The 24,695-nt window shown below is 36.2% G+C and overlaps 1 protein-coding gene across 1 annotated transcript in view; it reads left to right on the forward strand.

Moving 5' to 3' along the window:
- Nucleotides 1–24,695, forward strand: part of CDS1 (CDP-diacylglycerol synthase 1) — a 75,608-nt gene that overhangs the window by 46,751 nt on the left and 4,162 nt on the right. The window contains exons 6-12 of the mRNA XM_036764674.1: nucleotides 11,672–11,730; nucleotides 13,184–13,266; nucleotides 15,466–15,553; nucleotides 18,595–18,663; nucleotides 20,524–20,676; nucleotides 21,512–21,631; nucleotides 24,227–24,330. Coding sequence (XP_036620569.1) covers nucleotides 11,672–11,730; nucleotides 13,184–13,266; nucleotides 15,466–15,553; nucleotides 18,595–18,663; nucleotides 20,524–20,676; nucleotides 21,512–21,631; nucleotides 24,227–24,330 — 676 coding nt within the window. The remainder of the gene's footprint in view (nucleotides 1–11,671; nucleotides 11,731–13,183; nucleotides 13,267–15,465; nucleotides 15,554–18,594; nucleotides 18,664–20,523; nucleotides 20,677–21,511; nucleotides 21,632–24,226; nucleotides 24,331–24,695) is intronic.

The raw sequence follows: 24,695 nt of genomic DNA on the forward strand, positions 1-24,695 counted from the left end.
ACAACACCTTAAAAAATAGACTAACTCAAATGGTAAAAGAGCTCCAAAAAGCCAATGAGGAGAAGAATGCCTTGAAAGGCAGAATTAGCCAAAAAGAAAAGAAGGTCCAAAAGACCACTGAAGAAAATACTACCTTAAAAATTAGATTGGAGGAAGTGGAAGGTAGTGACTTTATGAGAAATCAAGATATTATAAAACAGAACCAAAGGAATGAAAAAATGGAATACTGTGAAATATCTCATTGGAAAATCACTGACCTGGAAAATAGATCCAGGAGAGATAATTTAAAAATTATTGGACTACCTGAAAGCCATGATCAAAAAAAGAGCCTAGATATCATCTTTCAAGAAAAGGAGAACTGCCCTGATATTCTAGAGCCACAAGGCAAAATAGAAATTGAAAGAATCTATCGATCACCTCCTCAAATAGATCCCAAAAAGAAGTCTCCTAGGAATATTGTTGCCAAATTCCAGAACTCCCAGATGAAAATACTGCAAGCAACCAGAAAGAAACAATTTGAGTATTGTGGAAACACAATCAGAATAACCCAAGATCTAGCAGCTTCTACATTAAGAGATTGAAGGGCTTGGAATACGATATTCCAGAGGTCAATGGGACTAGGACTCAAACCAAGAATCACCTACCCTGTAAAACTGAGTATCATGCTCCAAGGCAAAATATGGATTTTCAATAAAATAGAGGACTTTCAAGCTTTCTCAGTGGAAAGACCAGAGCTTAATAGAAAATTTGACTTTCAAACACAAGAATCAAGAGAAGCATGAAAAGGTAATCAAGAAAAAGAACAAGAAAAAGAAATTGCAAGGGACTTACTAAAGTTGAACTGTTTTGTTTACATTCCTACATGGAAAGATGATGTGTGTGATTCATGAGCCCTTAGTATTAGGGTAGCTGAAGGGAATATGCATATATATATATATATATATGTATGTATGTTTATGTACATATATGTGTAAGTGAATGTGTATGTATGTGTATATATATATAGAGAGAGAGAGACAGAGAGACAGAGAGAGACAAAGGGTGGGCACAGGGTGAGTTGAAGATGAAGGGAAGATATCTAAAAGAAATAAAATCAAATTAAGGGATGAGAGAGGAATATATTGAGAGAGGGAGATAGGGAGGGATAGAATGGGGTAAATTTTCTCCCATAAAAGTGACAAGAAAAAGCAGTTCTGTAGGAAGAGAAGAGAAGGCAGGTGAGGGAGGAATGAGTGAATCTTGCTCTCATCAGATTTGACGTGAGGAGGGAATACCATACATACTCAATTGGGTATCTCACCCCACAGGAAAGAAGAAGGAAGAAGATAAAAAAGTGGGGATGATAGAAGGGAGGGCAGATGGGGGTGGAGTTAATCAAAAACAAACACTTTCAAAAGGGGACAGGGTCAAGGGAGAAAATTCAATAAAGGGGGATAGGTTAGGAAGGAGTAAAATATAGTTAGTCTTTCACAACATGAGTATTGTGGAAGGGTTATACGTAATGATACACATGTGGCCTGTGTTGAATTGCTTGACTTCTTAGGGAGGGTGGGTGGGAAGGGAAGGGGGTAGAGAATTTGGAACTCAAAGTTTTAAAAACAGATGTTCAAAAACAAAAACAAAGTTTTTGCATGCAACTAGAAAATAAGATACACAGGAAATGGGGTGTAGAAATTTATCTTGCCCTACAAGAAAGGAAGGGAAAGGGGGATTGGAAGGGAGTGGGGTGACAGAAGGGAGGGCTAACTGGGGAACAGGGCAACCAGAATATACACCATCTTGGAGTGGAGGGGGGAGGGTAGAAATGGGGAGAAAATTTGTAATTCAAACTCTTGTGAAAATCAATGCTGAAAACTAAATATATTAAATTAAAAAAAATTAGATTGGAGCAAGTGGAAGCTAGTGACTTTAGGAGAAATCAAGATATTTATTATGAAACAGAAGCAAAGGAATGAAAAAGTGGAAGACAATGTGAAATATCTCATTGGAAAAACTACTGACCTGGAAAATAGATCCAGGAGAGATAATTTAAAAATTATTGGACTATCTGAAAGCCATGATCAAAAAAGAGCCTAGATATCATCTTTCAAGAAATTATCAAGAAAAACTGCCCTGATATTCTAGAAACAGAGGGTAAAATGGAAAGTGAAAGAATCTACAGATCGCCTCCTCAAAAAGATCCCAAAAGGAAAACTCCTAGGAATATTGTCACCAAATTCCAGAGCTCCTAGATCAAAGAGAAAATATTACAAGCACCCAGAAAGAAACAATTTGTGTATTGTGGAAACACCATCAGGATAACACAAGATCTAGCAGCTTCTACATTAAAGGAATACGATATTCCGTAGGTCAATGGAGCTAGGATTAAAACCAAGAATCACCTACCCAGCAAAACTGAGTATCATGCTCCAAGAAAAAATATGGATTTTCAATAAAATAGAGGACTTTCAAGCTTTCTCAGTGAAAAGACCAGAGCGAAATAGAAAATTTGACTTTCAAACACAAGAATCAAGAGAAGCATGAAAAGGTAAGCAAGAAAGAAGAATCATAAGGGACTTACTAAAGTTGAACTGTTTTGTTTACATTCCTACATGGAAAAATGATGTGTATAATTCATGAGACCTCAGTATTAGGGTGCTGAAGGGAATATATGTATATATAGGTACAGGGTGAGTTGAATATGAAGGAATTTTATCTAATAAGATAAAGTGAAATTAAGGGATGAGAGAGGAATATATTGAGAGAGGGAGAAAGGGAGAGATAGAATGGGGTAAATTATCTCACATAAAAGTGGCAAGAAAAAGCAGTTCTGTAGGAAGGGAAGAGGGGGCAGGTGAGGGGGAATGAGTGAATCTTGCTGTCGTCAGGTTTTCCTTGAGGAGGGAATACCATATGCACTCAATTGGGTGTCTTATCTTGCAGGAAAGGAGGAAGGAGATAAAAAAAGGGGGTATGATAGAAGGGAGGGCAGATGGGGGAGGAGTTAATCAAAAGCAAACAGTTTTAAAAAGGGACAGGGTCAAGGCAGAAAATTGAATAAAGGGGGATAGGATAAGAAGGAGCAAAATATAGTTAGTCTTTCACAACATGAGTATTGTAAAAGGGTTTTGCATAATGATACACATGTGGCCTATGTTGAATTGCTTGCCTTCTTAGGGTGGTGGGGAGGGAAGAGGGGACAGAATTTGGAACTCAAAGTTTTAAAAGCAGATGTTCAAAAAAAAGTGTTTACATGCAACTAGGAAATAAGATATACAGTCAATGGGGCATAGAAATCTATCTTGCCCTACAAGAAAGTAAGGGGAAAGGGGATGGGGGGTAGTGGGGTGACAGAAGCGAGGGCTGACTAGGGAATGGGGCAATCAGGATATATGCCATCTTGGAGTGGGGGAGGGTAGAAATGGGGAGAAAACTCTTGTGGAAATCAGTGCTGAAAACTAAAAATATTAAATAAATAATAATTAAAAGAAAGAATTCTTAACTCTTTCATAGTTTTTTTGTCTTTACAGTGTTGTTATATAAATTGTTCTCCTGGGTCTGCTTGCTTCACTTTGTATCACTTCATGCAGGTCTTCCCAGGTTTCTATGAAACAGTCCCTTGTATCATTTTTAATGGCACATACTAATCTAATACATTCATATGCCATAATTTGTTCAATGGTTCCACAATTGATGGGGATCTTCCAGTTTCCACTTACTTTCATGAATATCAGTAGCTTTGATTTCATCTTTTGAGAACTGCCTGTTCATTTCTAATGACCTATTTATATCTGTTGATTTATTGAGAAATAGCTCTTAAACATTTGAATCAGTTCCCTATATATCTTAGAAATAAGATCTTTAACAGAGAAACTTGCTGAAAAGATTTTTTTCCAGTTACCTGTTTCCCTTCTAGTTTTAGCTGAATTGGATTTGTGCAAAAACTTTATAAAATCAGAATTATCTTTTTTATCATCTTAATTCATCTCTGTTCTTTGGTGATGAACTCTTCTCTTATCCATGTATCTGAAAGGTAATTTCTTCCTTTTTTATCCTGTGTGTTTATTATGTGACCATTTATATTTATGGCATGCATCCGTTCGGAACTTTCTCTTAGTATAAGGTGTTGGCCTAAGCCTACTTTCTACCAGACCTTTGTCTAGTTTTCCAAGCAGTTAAAAAATACAGTCCTAACCTCAGTAGCTGGTCATTTTGATGCTTACTACTTTGTAGCATAGTTTAAAATCTGGTATAGCTAGTCCCGCCCACCTCCCCACTTTTTAAAAATATTATTTCCTTTGAGATTCTTGACTTTTTGTTCTTCCAAATGAATTTCATTGTTGTTTTTTTCCTAAAGTCTATATAAATTAGTCTTTTGGGAATTTGATTGGTATGGTACTGAATAAGTTAATTAGGTAATATCATCATTTTCATATCCAATCAGCCTACCCATGCACAGTTAATATTTCTTTAGTTATTTAGGTCTGTATTTCCATAAAGTGTTTTGTATTTGTATACTTTTTGTCATAGGAGGTAGACTACCAACTATTTTATATATTCTTCAATTATTTTGAATGAGATTACTTTATCTCTTCCTGCTGGATTTTTATTGGTAATATATCCATACACTGATGATTTATGTGGGTTTTATTGTATAACCTACTGCTATAGTGAAATTATTATTTCAGTTAATTTAATTAATTCTAGGGTTTTCTAAGTAAATCATCCTATCTCTAAAAAGTGATCATTCTTTTTCCTCCTAAGGTGTGTTTATCCATTTTAATTTTTTCTTGTCTTATTACTATAGCTCAGACTTTTAGCAGTATATCTAAAAGAAGTGTAATAATGTTCATTCTTGCTTTATACCTGATTTTAGGCTTCTAGTGTATTCACATTATGTATTTTGCTTGCTTGTTTTTTTAGACAGATAATAACATATTAAGGAAATACTATTTATTCCTACTTTTCTAAGGTTTTTAATGGAAATGGGTACAGTATTGTATCAATTGTTCTGCATCTATTACAACAGTCATGTGTAAACTAATTTGTAATTTGCTTATCTCTTCATTTATTATCATTTTTTCATTTTTATTCTGCTAATTTTGTTTTGCCCTTTTTAAAAAAAAATCAAAGTAGCCAATGGTTTATCTGTTTTATGCATCTTGAACTCCTAGTTGTTTTTTTTCCTCTTTAATTCTCAGGTACTTTCAAATTTGTTACTCTTATTAAATTTTTAGGATTTATATTTTGGTGCTTTTTTAAAATTTATTTTCTTAGGTTTGTTTAGATGCATGCCCAACTCATTGGTCTATAATTTTGTCAATGAAGATGTTTAGAGAAATAAACTTAACCCCAGACATTGCCATGGCTCCATGACCAAAATTTTCATAGGTTGTCTCATTGGCATTATTTTTCATGAAATTATCTATTGTTTTGTGATTTGTTCTTTGACTACCAGTTCTTTTGTATTAAATTTTGAATTTTTCTTCCATGGCCTTTTATTGAATAAAATTTTATTTCTTTGTAGTCATTAAAATGTTTTTTTAAATATTTCTGCTTTTCAATATTTGTTTCTAAGGGGTTTATGCCTCTCATGAACATGGTCCTTTTTTTTTGAAGGTACCATCCTTAGCCTAGAAATATGTGTACTCCTTTCTATTACCATTCAAAAGTTGCAAGAAAACTATCATCTAATTTTTCTAAAATTCTATTTAAATAGAACTTAAGTTCTTAATTTTTTGTTTATTTTTTGGTTAAATTTGTCTAGATCTAAAAGGGATACACTGATACAATGGAAATTCCTCCATTACAATAGTTTTATTGTTTGTATATCCCTATATAAGTATTGATATTAATTTATCTGTGGTACCTTTCAGAATAATGTAGTTTTCCCATTTATATCTTTAGATAAAGTCTATTTTTTGTTGTCTGAGATCAACCTTGCTAACCCCATTTTTTGAGTTCAGTTGAAACATGATTTTGATTCTGCCTCTTGTTTTCAATATGTGTCTTTGTATTTCAAATGAGTTTCTTGTAAACTGTGTATTGTCAAGTTTTGATTTCCAGTCCTTTCTGCTAACCACTTCTGTTTTGTGGGTGAGTTTATAAAGTTTGTTTGTTTTTCACTAATCTCCCTGAATCTACTCAATTCCTCTACCCCCCACCCCCAGCCAGCTCCCTGTAACAACAATATTGCTAGCACCTACTGTGGCTGTGTAAGACCAACAACAACCAGCACATAGAAGGGCTGCTAACACAGGTTCTTTGATCTGCTTTTCTAAGGAAAGCAACTTAAACAGGTTAATAACCTCAGTTTAGTCAAACCTACATACATCATTCTCTTAGTTCAGGGGGAAAAGATCAGCCCCCTGATTACAAACATCAACAGACAGACCTTGTCTGATTCAAATCACAATTCATAGTTACCAGAGAAGCACCAACATCTGTCAGTGTTACAAAGCTGGGGGACGGGCTCAATGGCTGCCCAGAGTCTCTTCACCCATATTCTTTCAATGAGTGTACCCCCCAAAACAAAATGACAACTTCAGATCCTACATACCCATCCCAGGGCCCTGGGGCTCAAGGCTCACCATTTAGAGTGTGAGAAATCACTAACACCAAGAGTGTGGGAAAGCTCCAACCACCAGCACCACATCATATACAGTTCAATGACTCTCAATTGTCTTAGCTGAGAAACACTCCAAGACAAAAAGATCCCACTTTACCTGCCCTATTCAAACAAGGAACAGTGAAAAGTCCCATTTTGCTTGCCATTACACTCCCTCTGCCTATTCTCTCCTATTTCCCTGTTAAGTTGAAGGTATTTCTGAACCCAGCTGTATGTGTGTTCATGGTGCATGTGTCTGTGTGCATGTGCATGTCTGTGTGTTTTCTGCCCTTCTTTGACAAGTTCACATGAAAGTGAGATATGTGTTGCTTCCTCTCCCCTGCCCCTTTCTCCTAATTTGTGTCATCTTCTACTTCATCCTAATTGTGTGTTTCCCAAGTCAGTAAGTATTTATCAAGTGCATACTATGTTACAGGTATTATGCTAAGCTCTAGAGATATAAAGACAGCACCTGCTTTGAAGGATCTCATAGTTTAATAGGGAAGACAGCATGCATACAACTATGTACAAACAAGATAGATTAAGGGTAAATTATAGATAATCAACAGAGAGAAGGCACTAGCCTTAAGGGGAATCACAAAAGGCTTCTTATAGAAGGAGAGGAGGCAAAGGGTGCAAGAAGTGGTCAGACCTGCTCTTTAGGAAAATCATTTTGACAGCTGAGTGGAGGATAGGCTGCAGGGGGTAGAGACTGGGTAGAGAGTTCATGCCAGCAGGCTATTGTTGTCTAGGTGTAAGGTAATGAGTGTCTTTACCAGAGTCGTAGCAGTGTCAGGAGAAGGGAACGTATACAAGAGATATTATGAAGGTAAAATCAGCAAGATTGCAACAGATTTGCTGTGGGGCAGGGGGGTATGAAAGAGGCAAGTCAGGAGTGGTACCTAGGCTGAGAGGCTGGGTGATTAAGAAGATGGCAATACCTTTAATCAACAGTAATAGAGAAATTTAGAAGAGGGTTTGGGGTGAAAGATCATTTCCATTTTCAGTGCCATTGGGCAGTTGGAGATGCAAGACTATATAGATAATCAAAGAAGTTAGATTTGAGAATCATCAGCATAGAGCTGATAATTGAATCCATGGAAGCTGATGAGATCACTAACTCATGGTATACAAGGAGAGAAGAGGGTCTACTCTTTATCCCCTTTTCTTCCTTAATGTATTCATTTTTCTCTCCCTTTGCTTTCTTCTTTGATCATCAAAACATAATGAAACCACTCCTAGGGCTTCTATCTTATTTAACTCCCTCCATACATTGGGGTTCTGAGGGAACTCGTGTCAACTTCCCCTGTCAGCATATAGACACTTGACCTTTGTATAGTCCCTTCTGATTGCTTGTATTTACCTTTTTACATTTCTCTTGACACCTATGTTTCTCTTCAGCTCTTGCATTTTCATCAAGAATGGTTGGAAGGTTAATTCATTCAGGTCTATTTTTTCAGTTGTAGAATTGTAATCTGTTTTGAAGGCCAAATTATTCTTTCTTATCAAACTATTTTTTTATTCCTTTTGGAATACTGTATTCTAAATTCCAAGTACTCAATTCCTTTATAGTAAAAGCAGCTGAATATTATATTTTGCTGACGGGCTTCTTGGTACTTGAACACTTTTTCCCCCCATCTGATTCCAGTATTTTTTTTCTTTGACCTGAAAGCTCTGGATTTTGACTATCATGTTCCTGAGAGTTGTCTTTTGGGGCTCTTCTTTCAGGAAGAGCTATTGGAATTCTAGCTGTCCACTTTACTATCTTTCTAATACATCTTGGCAGTTTTCTTTCATGGTTTCTTGAAATATGATATTCAGGCTCTGTTTTGAAGTGTCGTGGCTTTCTGGCATTGGCATTGCACTGGCAGACCAGTGATTCTTAAATTGTCTCTCCTTGAATTTTTTTCAAGATCAGTTGTTTTTTATATGATACCTTCTATTTTCTTCCATTTTCCCAGTCTTTTGACTTTGTTTTAACTTTGTTCATTTTCTAATAGAGTCATTAACTTCTTTTGGTCGATTCTAATTTTCAGGAAGCTTTGGGTTTTTTTTTTAACTTTTATAAGGTGTTATATCTAAGATAAGGTGCTAACCTAGTTCTTGATTCATTTCTTTGAGGAATTCTAGTTAACTTTGCAGGCAAGCTCTGTTCTAATTTAAGGCTTTGCTTTTAGGTCTTTCAGAGTTATTTTCTTCTGGATTGTATCTTGGGTGTCACTGGTACCAAAATAACTCTTTATCATGGGAGTCTTTTTTTGTTTATTCATTCTTCCAGCTTTACTTTCCAAATTGGTCCTTCATATTAGTCCCAGTACTTCTGGAAGGAATGTATTATTTGGTTCTGTTCTGTATTCTTTGAGGATCTGCTACTGCTTTCTTTGGTTACCTAGGGTACTATGTTCTTCAAATATCTCAGTGTTGGTTCAGGCCAAAAACCTGCAAAAAATTAGTGCACCCTAAATGCTCTGACACAGGGAAAAGTCTGATTGTTGCCCCTCTGGCCTGACCTTTGCAGTCTCCTGACTACATTTTGTGCCTGGGCCACACATCTATAGGCTTGACTCTGATTGCAGTGCCAGTAGTCTGCTGATGGCTCCGGTTCCTCTTTGGGGGCTGGAGTGTTTTGCAGGTTCAATAACAGTAGAACAGCAGTATCAGCTCTGTTTGAGCTCCCTGTCCTGGTCACTGTTACAGGTCTAACCACAGTAAGTCAATCCCTTGCAATATCTGTTGTCACAGCACTCTATCCTTACTAGACTTCTACAAAGTAGAGGATTGGACAAAAGTCCTTTCACATTCTAACTTTACTACTTCCTTCTTACTGTAATAGAATGCTAGAATGTGAAAGAAGTAGTGAAGGAGTTGATGAAGACTTTGGAGTAGTACTTGTTTCCTTTTGTCTGTGTGAAGAAGGACCCAAGATTGGCTTAAGGGAGACCCTTAGTACTAAGTTCTAACTTGGGAAGTAAAAGTAATGCTTGTTCCCTAATTCTTCACACACAACTGTATTGTAAAGTCTGTCTTCGAGTTAGAGTCATGTTTGGGAGCAGACAGAAGAAGAGGCCTCAGGTTCTAGAAGAATACTGAACCCAAGGCTCTGTAAGCTGGATATGTCTAATTGAAAAGGACCAGACCTATCAGCAGATGGAAAAATTTGCTTGGTGTCCTTCAAGATGTTCTTAATTCCAATCCTTCCAGTCACTCAGACCCTCAGTTTCCTCAAGGGAGTCACTCTCATGACTAGATGTTCTTTGTCTAAGAGAAAGTCTTCATGCTCATGTTCAGGGCCATTCCATGTGAGTAGGTGATACAGAGAGAAAAATAAAACAGAAAATGAAAGATCAGTTCTCTAATTGAAAGTTGCCTCTATGCTTTGTTTTTATTCCACTGTTTCTCATTGCTCCTGTGCCAATACAACAACTGACTACACTTAACTGTTACCATTTGTTTTTGTACCAGATTTTCAGACTTTGATTATGTAACCAAAGCAAAAATCAAAATAGTTTAAGAAAAGGAAATTCTATTCCTGAAGTTCCTTGAACAGCAAGACAAATGTGTTTGATTATGGAGAACAGGCCAAACAGAAATAAGAAAGGTAGCTATAGAATTCCTTTGGATACCTTAAATTTAGTACATTAGTCAGGCAGATTTTTTAAATGCTACCCTGGCTTTCTGAATCTGTTTGTATGCATTATATTTTGAGATGCTGACTTCATATTAAGCAAATCATATTTTTATTTAGCTTAAGTGTGTATCACATTAGGGGGGGTTAGATGTTAGATGAGGCAATGACAAATGACCCTATGTGCATGCCTCCCTTCCTTCTCAATTTTTTGCTCCTTTAATGTAGGGATTTCAAATTATAGATTAGCTGAAGATGGCTGTTATTGAGTCTTTTTCGTGAGGAAGTTAAGAGCACTTACAGGAAGAGTAGCCTGGGGACATGATGCCTATGTAAGCCCAAAGTGAGTGAATTAATTTTGTATGGGTGAAAGTACTAAATAAGCTTCCATCGCCATGAGGTAGCAAAATATTAATATGACATTTCAGTTTAAAATACACATGCTTTATCAGCATCAGCATGTTGTAAATTTTTGAAAAAAAAAAGTTAATACATTGCCTTTCATGGTTTTAGCAAACAGCAATTTATTATATCCAAGATATGCTTCATTCAAAAACTGTTATTTTAAATCATATTAAGGTGTTAAAAATATTTGCTCATGTGTTCTAGGAAATTTGAAAGCTATTACAATTTTGCTTTTTATCAAGATTATGTTTCTTTGAGAAATGAGGGATTCAAGTTACTTTGCCCATAACAACAGGATGAGGCTAGGAACATGATGTCTTAAAGGAGATTAGTTTTTAAAGTTGCATGCATCTGCATTTGAAACCCTTAATAAATTCATAAAGCAGAATCCATTTAATTGAATAATAAAAGATATCACCACATTTACACATAAATGGAGTTTTATTTGTTAAACTCATCTAATGGATTTATTGAGCACTCATTGTGTAGTAGGCTCTGTGAGGGATAAAAAAGAAGCAATCACTGCCCTTTCCAATATCCAGTCCAGTTCAGGAGGCAGGACTTAAGCACAAAAACTAGATGACCACTTAGTTGGATTTGAGGATATAGAGCTAGAAAAGAGTCTGAGCTGGTCCTTTTATAGTTGAAGAAACTAGAGCTCAGAAAGATACACTAACCTGCCCAGAGTCACACAGGTAGGTCTTAACTAACAAAACTGAGGCCAACACCAGGGCCCAAGGCCTAGTGCTGCTGATCTTTATATGGCACCCCTAGATATGGTAGATGGGATTTCAGGGGGAGGGGAGGGGAGGCATAGACTGGATCACATTACTTCTCCCATGCCTTTTAACAGTTAAGTTAGTTCATAATTCTGAAAGTCAATAGTAGGACAAGATACCAATAAAAAAATGTCACTATATAAGTGAATATAATTTAGATAGATATAATAAGAGTTCGTTTTCATAAACAACCACTATTCCTGTCTATTTAGGCTTTTGTGAATTTAGATGATAGAAAATTGCATGTTTCAATTTCTTTTGTTCTTTATTGTACAGGTTTCTGCATGTTTGTACTGAGCTTAGTGAAGAAACATTATCGTCTTCAATTTTATATGGTGTGTATTAACCATTTTTGATGGTCACTGGTTTGTTAATCAGTATTTTAAGATTTTCTTAGCTATACTCTTGAGAACAATTGAACTTATGCAGTTTCAAGCAGGTGCATATACAGTTCAGCATAAGGGATAATAACTGAAATTAGAAAAGGGCCTTTTGAACCCAACTTAATCTTTCAAGATGGAATATCCATTATGAGATAAGAAACTTAAGTTTCAAGCCCTTTGATTTTGCAGTTTAAAATAATCTTTTAATTTAAAAAATAACTTTCTTTTGTTCTTTAAAATTAATGGACATTATTATTCATAACTTTAGATATTTTACCTCTATAACACTTTAGTCAGTTAAAGTTTAGGAGATACTATTTTCACATAAAGTACTTAGAGGGTAGTGGAGAGTGTATGTGTGTATCAGTAGTCCAGTTTGTTACCAGAGCAGCCAACTTTTCTAGAACATCAGTTTCCAATCCTGTCAGAGGCATCATGGCACAGTGGATGGAGTGCTGGGCTCAGAGTCAGTGAGACATGGATTCAGAACCTCCTCCCCTGCCCCACCCCCCAGCTTTAATACTTGTGGGCTGTGTGACCACAGCTGCATCACTCAACCTCCCTGACCCTTAGGTAGCTCTCTGAGACTGGTCTACTGAGTTAGAGGTTTCACTCTCCATCAGTGCAGGGAGGTCCTCCACTATTAAAATGCCATCGTATGGTTATAGATTTAGAGCGTCCAAGGGCCTCAGAGACCACTCATTTTACAGATGGAGAAACTGAGGCCCTAGAAGGGTAAGTGGCCCTCTGACCTCATGGACAGTGCTCTGCCCAGCATTCTCTGTTGTCCTCATTAATGTAGCTAAGTCTTGGTTTTGTGCACCTTTAAGCTACATGTATTCTGAACTAATTTTCCTCTTTAATTTATGAAGCGAATATGCAGTTACTTAACATGAAAGTAGAATGTTTGGTTTGGTGAATATGTGAGCTCTTAAAGATTACACATTTCCAAGAGCAGATTTTGAATATATTTCCTCTTTGATTTTTACTACTACATGGTGCAATTGAAAAGAGCACTGGATTTGTAGTCAGAAGTCCTTCTATACTTAATAGCTCACACGGGTATTTTGTAACATCATAATCTCAAATTCCTCATTACCAGTTTAACCTTCTGATTCAGATTGTGTTTATACAGTATATCACAGTATCTACCTACAATTTGCTCATAAATTTCTTTTTAAGTTCAGGTGCTTTTAAATTACATTATTAAATAGTATTTTTTTAACTTTTCAGAAAACAAATATAGCAGCAGAGTTGTGTTATACTGTATGAGGACAACATTAAGTACTGAAATTGATGTCAGAAATTTGAATGTGCTTAAAGCATTTGCTCATTATTTCCTCAGCTTTAGGTGTCTTGACCTGTGTAGCATTCACTAATTGTTATCTTGTTGCACTATTAACAGTTCGCATGGACTCATGTTACTTTGCTGATAACTGTAACTCAGTCTCATCTTGTCATCCAAAATCTGTTTGAAGGCATGATATGGTAAGGGAACCAAGAATAAATTGCTTTCTGATCGTTTATCAAACACTTTAACATTCAAGAATCTTACTAATTTCAGCTTGCTAATATTTAATTCTACTCTTAATTAAAATGTATTTTTCTTTGAATTTGACAGTGAAGGACAAAATTCTTAGTGGCTGTGCTTCTAATCACTTAGAGGATCATATTATAGTGCCTTTTTAAGCGCCTTTTATTTAAACTCTTGTTATCCAGATTCTAAATAAAACTCAGAAATTTCCCCAAAAGACAACCAAAAAATGAGCCGAATTTTCTTATGACGAAAAGCAGTAGTCCTCCTTTAAAGTTCTAGTGGTGGAGGAGATCCTAAAGTTCTTTAAGGAAATGCCAGCAAAATAAATTATGGCAGATACTACCATGACAAGAAAGTCTTTGTGTATGAATTTATTGACTAACAGCAGGTCTACCTGATGACCAAGTAAGTTGATCACAAGGTACAGGGTCACAACAATTTCTTTTCTGCCTAAGAAGTTGTTGAAGGGTCGTTACTTGCTTTGGTGAGCATTCGTACTGACAAAATCATGGATCCTTAAAGTGTTGGAGAATTAAACAATAACATTGCATTTTTCCAAGTATCTTATCACTTCATGCAATGCAAGCTGAATATGGAAAGTTGTAGTTCCTGTACAAAGCATTTGGCCATGTGTGGTGAACTGTAAAAGAATTGTTTGTTCTTTAGAGTTAATATTTGTGTATGTTGTATATATGGTATATATTCTTCAATGTCAGACTGGAATTCTGGAGTTCTGATTTAATGGGTCACAATCTGTAACAGATTTGTAAAAAGAGGATAGTGGAAATAAATTTTCATTTGTGATTAAGTTACAAAACATTTTGTAAGTATTGATTATTGTTAGGCATGGGAAAAATATTCAGAAATTCAGTCTTAAAATTTTAAACTCATATTTTAAAATAGTTTATAGGTGAAGAATTTTATTAACTGAAGAATATTTCACTAAAAAAGTCTTACTTTAAAACCAATTTTGGAAAAAAATTCTAATTGATTCAATAAAAATTGGAATAAAATCTGACAGGTATTCTAAAACATTTTAAATTTAGGACTTAATGAAGTTAGTAAATTATTTAAGTAATCAGTCAACTTCCCAGATGTAGAACTAGTTAAGATAGCTAAAATTGACAACTAAAAGATTTTTTTTCTTTTTTTTAATTTTAAATTTATTTAACATATTTAGTTTTCAGCATTGATTTTCACAAGAGTTTGAATTACAAATTTTCTCCCCATTTCTACCCTCCCCCCCACTCAAAGATGGCGTATATTCTGGTTGCCCTGTTCCCCAGTCAGCCCTCCCTTCTGTCATCCCACCCCCCTCCCATCCCCTTTTCCCTTCCTTTCTTGTAGGGCAAGATAAATTTCTACGCCCCATTGCCTGTGTATCTTATTTTCTAGTTGCATGCAAAAACTTTTTTTTTGTTGTTTTTGAACATCTGTTCAAGAGATTTTAAAAGATTTTAAAATTATAATTCTGCATCAATGTTCACTCTTTCCACTGTCATAGTGGAGGCCTCATTGTGCCTTATAATTAGGTGGTCTTGAAGAATCTTGTACCCAAGAGAACTTGTCACCCTTGCAGACAGTTTGGTTGTGAACCTTTCTGGACTTTGTTAGGCTTGTCCTCAGGGTTCAACCTTGTTTCTACCCTTGTAATCAGTCTGTGCCACTTGGCAGCTCTGCCATAGTCTGAGCTCTATTGGCAAAGCTTAAGGGAACTGACAGTCCTACTCTCACTATAATCTCTTCAAAAGAAAATTATTTATAATGTAGCATGAATTTTTCAACCTATCATTTATATAGGCAATAGATTTTTTTCCATTTTAGCCACTTTTTGTAAAATAAATCTAACCTGTGACTTGATTTCCTTGTATTATAACTTGTCCTCATGACTTTGGCATTTAAATCTTCTCCGTGCTATGATATTGCTTTTTATATTAGAGGTTTTAATATTTAGTATTATCCTTCAGAGAGTTTTTTTAAAGATTAATTTCAGATGATGTTTAAATTGCTCTGTTAAAAAAATTGACACTTATCTGATTGCCTAGTGCTCTAAGCAGTATTGTTGCCATTGATTATGAGTCATATTTTGGTAGGATGAATCAAAATATTTTGATCAAGTCACATTTTTTTTCTGCTGACTTTTTTTTAAGGTTTCTTGTTCCAATCTCCAGTGTTATCTGCAATGACATTACAGCCTACCTTTTTGGATTCTTCTTTGGGAGAACTCCCTTAATTAAGGTAATGTAAAAACATGGACAAGAAGTTACCATACTTTTTTTTAAAAAAGAAAAAAGCAACAACAATGAAAACTCCAAACTTAAAATATGTTAGAAATTTTTAAATGCAACAAAACTTCATGTGTCTATTGATGTAAAAAAGATTGGAATGGAGCTCATGGAGGGAGAGTGCAGAGGGCAGATCTTGGCTCAGAAGCCATCATAGCATAGGACTACTTGGGAGGAGTAATTATGAAACAATGCTGGAAAAGTAGAGGGGTGCCAGACAGTAGAGGGCCTATTCTGGTATGTCCATGCAGGAGGGATTTGGGGGAGAGGGGGAAGAGGGACAGTGAGAAGAGATATGGAATCTTGAAAGCCACTGACGGCCTTACTAGCAGGGTAGTAGTTAGAACTGCAAAGGAGAAAGGCATCCTTCTGAGATTGTATTCAGTAGGTGTCAAGGTGTCGAGAGGTAAAGGAAAAGGACAATTTATCTTTTAAATGTGGGAGTTTGAATGGTCATAGCAAAAAAGAAAAAGATGAAATTAGGAGGAAAAGCAGGTTTATGACAACACGATTATAAGTTCTTATTTTGATATGTTGCACTTGTTCTGCTGGTGGGACATTCAAAGAGAGATTTCATGTAGGAGTTGTGGATCTAAAACTTAGAGAAAGGTCAGGCAGGGGTAAAGATATAGATGTGGTAACTTTTTACATTGAAGTTTTAATAGCTGAAGCTTTGGGAAGTGAAATAACCTCATTTCTTGACCTATCTTGACCTCAATTGACAAAGGACACTGTAAAGCATCAGGAAGAAGCCCAAAATATTGTGGGCTCTCGGAGAAGAAAGACCAACAGTATCAGTCCTTCAGAAAGGTTGTTGTTTCAGTCATGTTCAACTCTTCATGACCCCATTTGGGGTTTTCTTGGCAAAGATACTAGAGTGGTTTGCATTTCCTTCTCTGGCTCATTTTATAGTTGAGGAAACTGTAAATAGTATTAAGTGATTTGCCCAGTGTCACATAGCTGTCAAGTGTCTGAGATTAGATTTGAACTCACATCTTCCTGACTCTAAGACCAGAGCTCTCTCCATTGAGCCACATAGCTTCCCTCAGAAAGAATAAGGAAGATGAAACCCAGGAGCAGGTTGAGATCAAATGGAAGCCTCTGGATATGACAAATGAGTTGACCTTGACCGTTGGGAGAGTAGTTTCTGAGAACTGCCGGGGGAAGAAAGGGAGTTTGGGTATTTAGGAAATGGGAGCATTGGGTTTATATGACTTCCATGAAATTCTGCATTATTCTCATCCATTTCTCCCCACTGTATCCCAGACCCCTCAAGTCTCTTCCATCTTTTCCTGTTATGGAAAACAACTTTTGTGTAGTTTTTGGAAGAGTTGTGTAAGGGCCTTGCACCTTTGAATCACAGGAATAAGCATTCTCCTTGAATCACCTTGATCTGGCAGTTAATGTGAATAACTTAATTGAGACCTTCCAAGGCAGAAATACACTAAAACAAAAAGAGCTGTACTTTATGACATAATCACGTTACCACAAGACTTGGCACAGACCTAAAACTGATAAGAAATAGAATGCAACAGGTAAATAAAAATTTTAAAATATAGCTATGATATACAACACTGATGTTTAGTGTTGTTAGTTGCATTGTATTATCTGATGAATGTATTAGTGCACATCTAAATATAAGATTGTCTTGGCCGACTCACATATTGAAAGATGGGAATGACATACAGTAAACATTCACTATTTGCTACACAATAAATACGCAAATATTGACAGTGCCTGCCTGCCCTCAGAAAGCTTATATCCTACTCTCCTTCATGTTGTTGCCAAACTGATCTACTTGCCATTGCTCAGATTTATTCCTCAGAATCCCTGGCTTCCTTCAAGATTTATTTCGCATGCACTGTCTTTTGGAGACCTTTCCTGGTTCCTAGTTACTAGGAACCTGTAGTTACTAGAATTTTCCCCTGTAACACTCCTTTCTATCCTATATTTATGTTCTTTGTAACTATTTTTATATGTTGTGTCCCCTATTAGGAGGCAAACTCTTTGACAATAAGGACAGTGTAGCCCAGTGGCTGGCCCATGATAAATATTAAGCGCTCCTTGACTGATTGATCAATCTTCATGAAAACCTTCTCTGTGCCACTTTGCTGAAAGTGGTGTCATTATCTTTTGACAATCATATTATTGTTATTTGTGTACATGTCTTCTCATCCCTACTGGGTGTTAAGGCCATCAAAGGAAAGGATGATGTTTATTCATTGTTATATTCCACAGTACATAGTATAATATGCCTTGTGCATAGAGGTTCAATATAGTTTTGAATGTATCCTGGTTACCAGTCTACATCATTAGAACTTTGATCGCAAAGTAAACATATTTCCCCCCTTTATTATAAAAAGTATAACTTTAGTCTTTAGAATTAATTGTCGATTTGTGATAGATCTTATGTAGGAACATTGGACATGAAATTCCTGCTCTGATATTCTAAGACTCTTAGACAAAACACATTTGTCAAGCTAAGAAAGTATTTTGTCCTTTTAGGAAATTATAGTGTTATAAAAACCAGCATTAAAAAAATTCAGTATGTTGAATAATATTCCATATTTGTTGAGTATTCACCGTGATTACATACGTATCATATTGGGTGTCCATTATCTATACCTGTAAGAAATGTGTTGATAGAAGAATGAGAAAAGAAGACCTGGTTCCTTTTATTAGGGAGGCTGGAGTTTAAGGACGTGAGAACCCTATGTTATAGGAACATAAAAACATATAAACCAATAATTGTTTGAGTATCTCATGTAAGAAATTTGATAAAAGTAGTAGTAAATTATGAGGGTGGAAAATTTTAAGTAAAAGGTGGGGTTAACCAGAATAATATTAATGATGAAGCCAGGTGAGGATAAGCTGACAAATGTTCAGGTTGCTAAGAGGCTTCGAACAGGATTTATAAATGTCTATCTTAAATGTCTATTTAGTAACTTATCTTATCTTGTTTGTTTCTTTGTTTGGTTGGGGGACCTCTGTTAGCTGTCTCCTAAAAAGACTTGGGAAGGATTCATTGGAGGATTCTTTTCCACAGTTGTTTTTGGATTCATTGTGAGTATTTCCACAATTTTTGTTTCTTGACATCCTTTCACGCTTTTGCAAAATTATAGTAGGTTTGTCCATCTGATATGAATCAGAATATCAAATTCCATGTCTGGATAAAAAACAAAAGTTTGAAAACATGCACATAAAAGCTGTGCATGTTGTTCTAAATGCAGGTAAGACAGAAACAGCTGCGTCTTTTCTTAATATGGTGACCAATTGACTTGTGGTCATGCATAGTATTACAATCATTCTATTAATTATATTCTATTAAATATATATGTGCATGCTGAACCATGCATGATGAACATTTTAGATGATTTTAAAATATTTCATTTCTACATTTATAAGCTTTGAACAAAATATGCTCGAGAAATGGATATTTTAAGTATTATAGGTGAAAAATGTGCAATTACTTTTGAGGCACTCTTTATATAAAGTTATAAGTAGTACTTTATATGCCAAGGAGCCCTTTTTTCAGTGTAAGGAGATTGTTGAGTTTTAACTGCATCACTAGCTTCAACATTTCTGGATGTTAATTCTTGGTATCAGATTTAAGTATGGAGCAGTAGATACAAGACTTTTCAGTAGCCAATAATTTTGTGTTTTAAAACCTCTTAACTTTTGTTAATTCTAATTAGGATGAGTGTTTCTATGCAATGTGTAGAATTGGCTCCTTCACTGTGTCTGAGAGGAGCAGTGCTTATTTAATTATGCTCATGTGGCCCCTGAAGAGGCTATTCTATACATTTCTAGTTTAGGGGAAGGTTTGCATCAGGATGAAACTTTGGAAGCTAGGAGTGAGATTTTAAATCCCATTTATGTTTTTCTTAATTACCTCCCCACCCCACCCCCCACCCCCAGTTTGGCTTAAGATATGTGAGATGAATGAAGGAAATGACTGGAAGAGAAGAAAGGGTATACTTCACCAAATAAAATATGTGATAGAGCACTTTTTTATAATGCCAACCTAGTAAATCTCTTCTAGTTTCACAAGTGGCAAGGATAAAAAGGGGGTGACTAATTGAAGTTTATTTGGAGTTGGGAACACTGAAATGATCTTTCATTTGTACCTTTGGAAAACTAGATTTTTAATAAATTTCAGTGGTTTGGTTTTAGGGGTTAGAGAGGCTAGTTTCTCGTTCATTATGAAATCAATCTGTATTCCCTGTTTATGATTTTTATACTTTCCCCCAAACCTACAATGTTTATAATTGGGACAGTGTAAACTAAATGATTTTTTTTGTTGTTGTTTTTCCCACTTATCTTTGTTTTGATACCTTTGATTTACATTTACATCTATGTACTAGACATCTGCTGTGTGCCAGGCACTGTGCTGGTGATACAAAATGAAAGGACGTTGGAAGGACAAGGGAAATGGGTGTCTGTGAGTCAGTTGCAAGGAGAGAATTAGACTCTTGGGAGTGATGAGGTGACGAAGAAAAGAGAAGAGAGGTCAAGATAGAGCCTGGGAGTTAAGTCTAACAAAACTATTCAGCACATCAACCCTGTCTCATAGTAGATATATGCATGTTCCACACCCATCGTTGTCCCCTTTAGTCAAATGGGCCAGAAGGTACGTTTTCTTAACTCTTCTTTGGCACCCAGACTCTGTAACACAACTAACCATGGTTCATCATTGTTTTTTCCATTTACTTTCTTGTGGACAGTTTGATTTTCAGAGTAGTATTGCCCAGGACAGTCCCTAGCACATAGTATGTCTGAAAATGTTTGTTTGAATTTGAATTGGAAGTAAGAATTGATATGTAAAAGTGTCAGTATTCTAACTCTAGTCTTCCAATACAAAACTGAAGGTAGGTTTTTTATGATAACATGTGACATTTAATATATTTTTGTTTTGTTTTTCAGGCTGCCTACTTTTTAGCAAAGTATCAATACTTTGTTTGTCCAATAGAATACAGAAGTGAAGTCAATTCATTTGTAACAGAGTGTGAACCATCAGAACTTTTCCAACTTCAGACTTACTCTGTTCCTCCCTTATTGAAGGGAGTGTTGAGATGGGTAAGAGAGACCTAGAGTCAATTTTAGAATAATAAAGTTAGTTTTCTAATGAACTGATTAATGTAGAAAATCTCCAATAGAGCATAATCTCTCCCACCCTGAGAATAGAGTGAATAGTAAACTGAATGGTAAGCTAACTAACTTGGAGGAATTAGTTACCTAGAGAATTGCCTTGGTATATATACTTTTAGGTATAAATTCCATTTAGCTCAAATATATTTGTGTTAGAAATATTTGGTAACCCTTTGTTTTTCCAGATGAGAGGAATTTCTGTAGAAGCAGGTTATGATAATTAAGAAACTAAATTATAAATGACAAAATCAGCATATTAATCCACTAGGTCAAAGTTAGTTAATTAAATTTTGATAGGCATGAAATATAGCAAAAACTGCTGATATTTCTCAGAGATTTTCTCTTCCAGTATTTTTTGCTGCCATTTTAAAGAATCCTAGGGGTCGACATCACATGTCATCAGTTCTGCATTTTGTCTTCCGTACCTTGATTCTAAGGTTATAAAAGAGCAAGAGTAACTGTGACTTAGAGGATGAGGCATTCACCTTGGAGTCAGAGATCTGGGTTCACATTCTGCTTCTGACATTGATGGCTGGGTTACCCTGGTCAAGTCTCTTACTACTTAGCATAGGTTGCAGATTGGCAAAGGGAGATTCAGCTTTTAGAACCCTCTCCACTGATAAAGTCATCAGTCTGGATACCACATACCTCCTCAACACAAAAACAGAGATGAATGTCATGTGCTTTGCTTTCCCTAGTGCTGTGTGGGATTTTGTACTAAATAAAAGTGTGATGGACACAGCTTCTGTTTCTTTTCCTTCAGGATACAGTGAGCTTGTATCCATTCCAGATACATAGCATTGCACTTTCAACATTTGCATCTTTAATTGGTCCATTTGGAGGTTTCTTTGCTAGTGGATTCAAAAGGGCTTTTAAAATTAAGGTGGGTATGTGCATTTTATATCAGAACAGAATCTGTGATTGTACCTGTAATTGGAATTATTATTTCTCCCTCGGTTGTATACCCTAAATCTCTTGGAAGAAAGGCACTGTTTTTTTGTTTGTTTTCCTCACAGTTATGCTAGATAATCTGTAAGTGTTGGCTAACCTAGTAAAAGGTTGTTATAATTGAAACATTGATTTTGTTATTCCATGTGTCAGTTCACAGTGTTAAATGCTTTATATATATCAATGAAATTGTTCTATAAAAGTAGCATATGTGCACTGCGTATGTTGGCAGAATTCATTTCTTCCACTGCAGTCTTTTTAAAAAAAAATTTTGTGGTGACCAGGCATGAAGGCTGGGGCAAAGTTGAGTGGGATAAGGTGATACAAGAAGAGTCATCCCTATTCCAGTCTGGTGGCCTTACTACTAGACTTCATGTCTAATTGTTTATATTTCCTGGAACAAATTTAGATTAGGGCAGGACTGGATGCCATCTTCTGGGTCATCACAAGGCCAATCAAGTCTTCCTTAACACCCCCCTCCCCCCCACACCCAATTCATCACTAAATTGTATAAGCTACACCAAACATTACATGTCTTGGGCACTCTGTCCCCAAATACAGGGTCAGTATTTGGTGAGTAAGGCAAATAGGAAAAAACAAAAATGCCTTTTACTAGAAAACAGCAAAGATATTTGCAGAAATTTATAAGTATATTAGTATATCATTAAGCACAGCTCTCCAGGTACCCAAGTTGGTAGCAACAAAAGCCCTCACTGGTGTAAGTCTTCAGGTCTAAAGAGCTAGACTCCCTTTTTGGAACTGACTTATATGGGGCTCATCATGTCATGAAAGGTAGGCCTTAGCTCATGTAACTAGTTTAGGTTTCTTATGTCTAATTTGGAAATTGAAAAGACTCTTATGTCTCTAAAGAATAATATTACCTTATGCTGCCTTTAGTATCTTTGTTCTGGGCATCTGCTATATTCTTCACTGGGAGCTTCACATATACTTGGAATAGATTTTAGATCTTTAGATCCTTAGCCCAAGGCTTGTACGTACATTGAGTCCCCACATCACTAAGGCATTTATTTGCTTTGTATGGCATTTATGTGCCCTATTACTCAGGGCTAGTGTGCACCTGGCATGTAATGTTTGGTGTAGCTGGTGGAATTTGGTAATAATGGGTTTTTGTGGCTTGCTATCCCAGGTCCAGTGGGATTGGATATAGGAGGATGAAAACCAATGACTGTGTAACTGTTCCCTGTGGCTGAAATTAAGTGAAGTGAAATTAAAGGAGACTATCCACAGAAGGGGGGACCCAGTTGATTGACTTTGTGATGTTCTGGGAGTTTGCTGGAAATTGGCTGTCTGCCCTTAAGGACCTTATAGTGTCAGAAACCAGACCTGGATACAGCCACAAGCTGTCTAAGTACCAGGTGAATGGTGCTGACAAATGCTGCAGGACCTCAAAGTGGAGAGAGGGTTCTTTGGCACACTACGGGTATCAGCAAAGAGAAATGATTTTGTGATTACAAGAGCTCAGGGGTAAATGGTGGAAACTTCACCAAATTCTGTAGTCGCTAAATTGACCTCTGTACTGTAGCTCATATAAGCTCCGAGTATCGTTATCATACCTCCTGCTCTCCCAAGTCTCAGGCCCTAGCTCAATCCTTCCCACAGGGTTCTAATGTTACCCCAGTGGAATTGGAGTATCAGCTAAGGATCATCGTAGTCAGCCAGTCTCGAATCACTTTTGGAAATGGGGATTTGCTAGTTGGTACAAAACATCACCCCAGCAATAGTGACCCTCACTCTCCCACTAGTGAATGCGGGAAAGAGGCTCAAGCTTAGAGAGCACAAGTGGCAGATCAGTGGCACACAGCTCCTCTTTTCTGGAAGCTCTGCTCTCCCAATCGAGGGCTCGAGATGTTTTGCTTAGATGTGGTGCTGACTCCCAGTGCAGTGGTGGGGTGCTGCTGGAACACCAGTGGGCAGAGCAGTTCCTTCTTAGAAGCTAGAATGCCACTACACTTGCTCCTGTCTCTGGAATAACTGGTTCTAATCTAGCTTGATTAATTTATAGACATCCCCTGAGGCATGACTAAGTTTCTTAGGTCTATCTGAACACTTTTCCTCTGGAACATCACTCTAGTTCCAAGAACTTTTCACATTTAGTCTCTGATTGAGATTGATAGCTTGGGTATTTTATCACTTACTTGAATAAATCATTCAACCCCACTCCTACCTCAGTGCTCCAGAATTTTCCACACTATCTGAATTTCTGCAATTCATTGCCCCACAGCGATGACAGACCATGTACCTGGAAAGAGTTGGAGAGATTTTAGCCAATTTTCTAAATTATCAGGAAAAAACTGAATCCGGTTTTTTGTGGACTATTTGTATACTCTTTTCCAAGAATTGAAAAAGTAGTAAGTAGGCTTTCTATACTGAAAAAATTGGTTTCACATTTGGCAGAAAATTGCAACTATACCATTTTTTTCTCATCTTGGACAAACTGAAATATCAAAAAGTCTGGTGCATATCTAAGGATGTGACTAATTTTTATTTGCATATTTTTTTTGTTTGGAAGGATTTTGCAAACACCATTCCTGGACATGGAGGAATAATGGACAGATTTGACTGTCAGTATTTGATGGCAACTTTTGTGCACGTGTATATCACCAGTTTCATAAGGTACAAACTTGTGTTTACTTATTACATTAGATAATTTTATTTTTGTGTGTGTGATCTTCTTAAAGATGTCATTTTAAAATTCTTTAATAGACTTGGGACAGTGGGGTACTTTATGTAGGAATAGCTTAAAGTTTCTAGTTTCTCAACTAGTCATTTATTTGGGATGGAAAGGAAATTATCACTGTTAACACAGCTTACTTGCTGCTAAATATGGCATTGTGGAATAGGAAAAGATTGTACCTCTAGGTACATTCAGCTTTTATTTTTCTAGTGCTATTTTTATTGCAGTTGAATCCATTTATTATATTAGTGTCGAGTTTCAAGACTAACTTTAGAAGCACTGAATATTCATTTGATAATTTTAT

This window comes from Trichosurus vulpecula, chromosome 6 (assembly GCF_011100635.1).
Source record: "Trichosurus vulpecula isolate mTriVul1 chromosome 6, mTriVul1.pri, whole genome shotgun sequence".
In the NCBI taxonomy this organism is placed as follows: Eukaryota; Metazoa; Chordata; class Mammalia; order Diprotodontia; family Phalangeridae; genus Trichosurus; species Trichosurus vulpecula.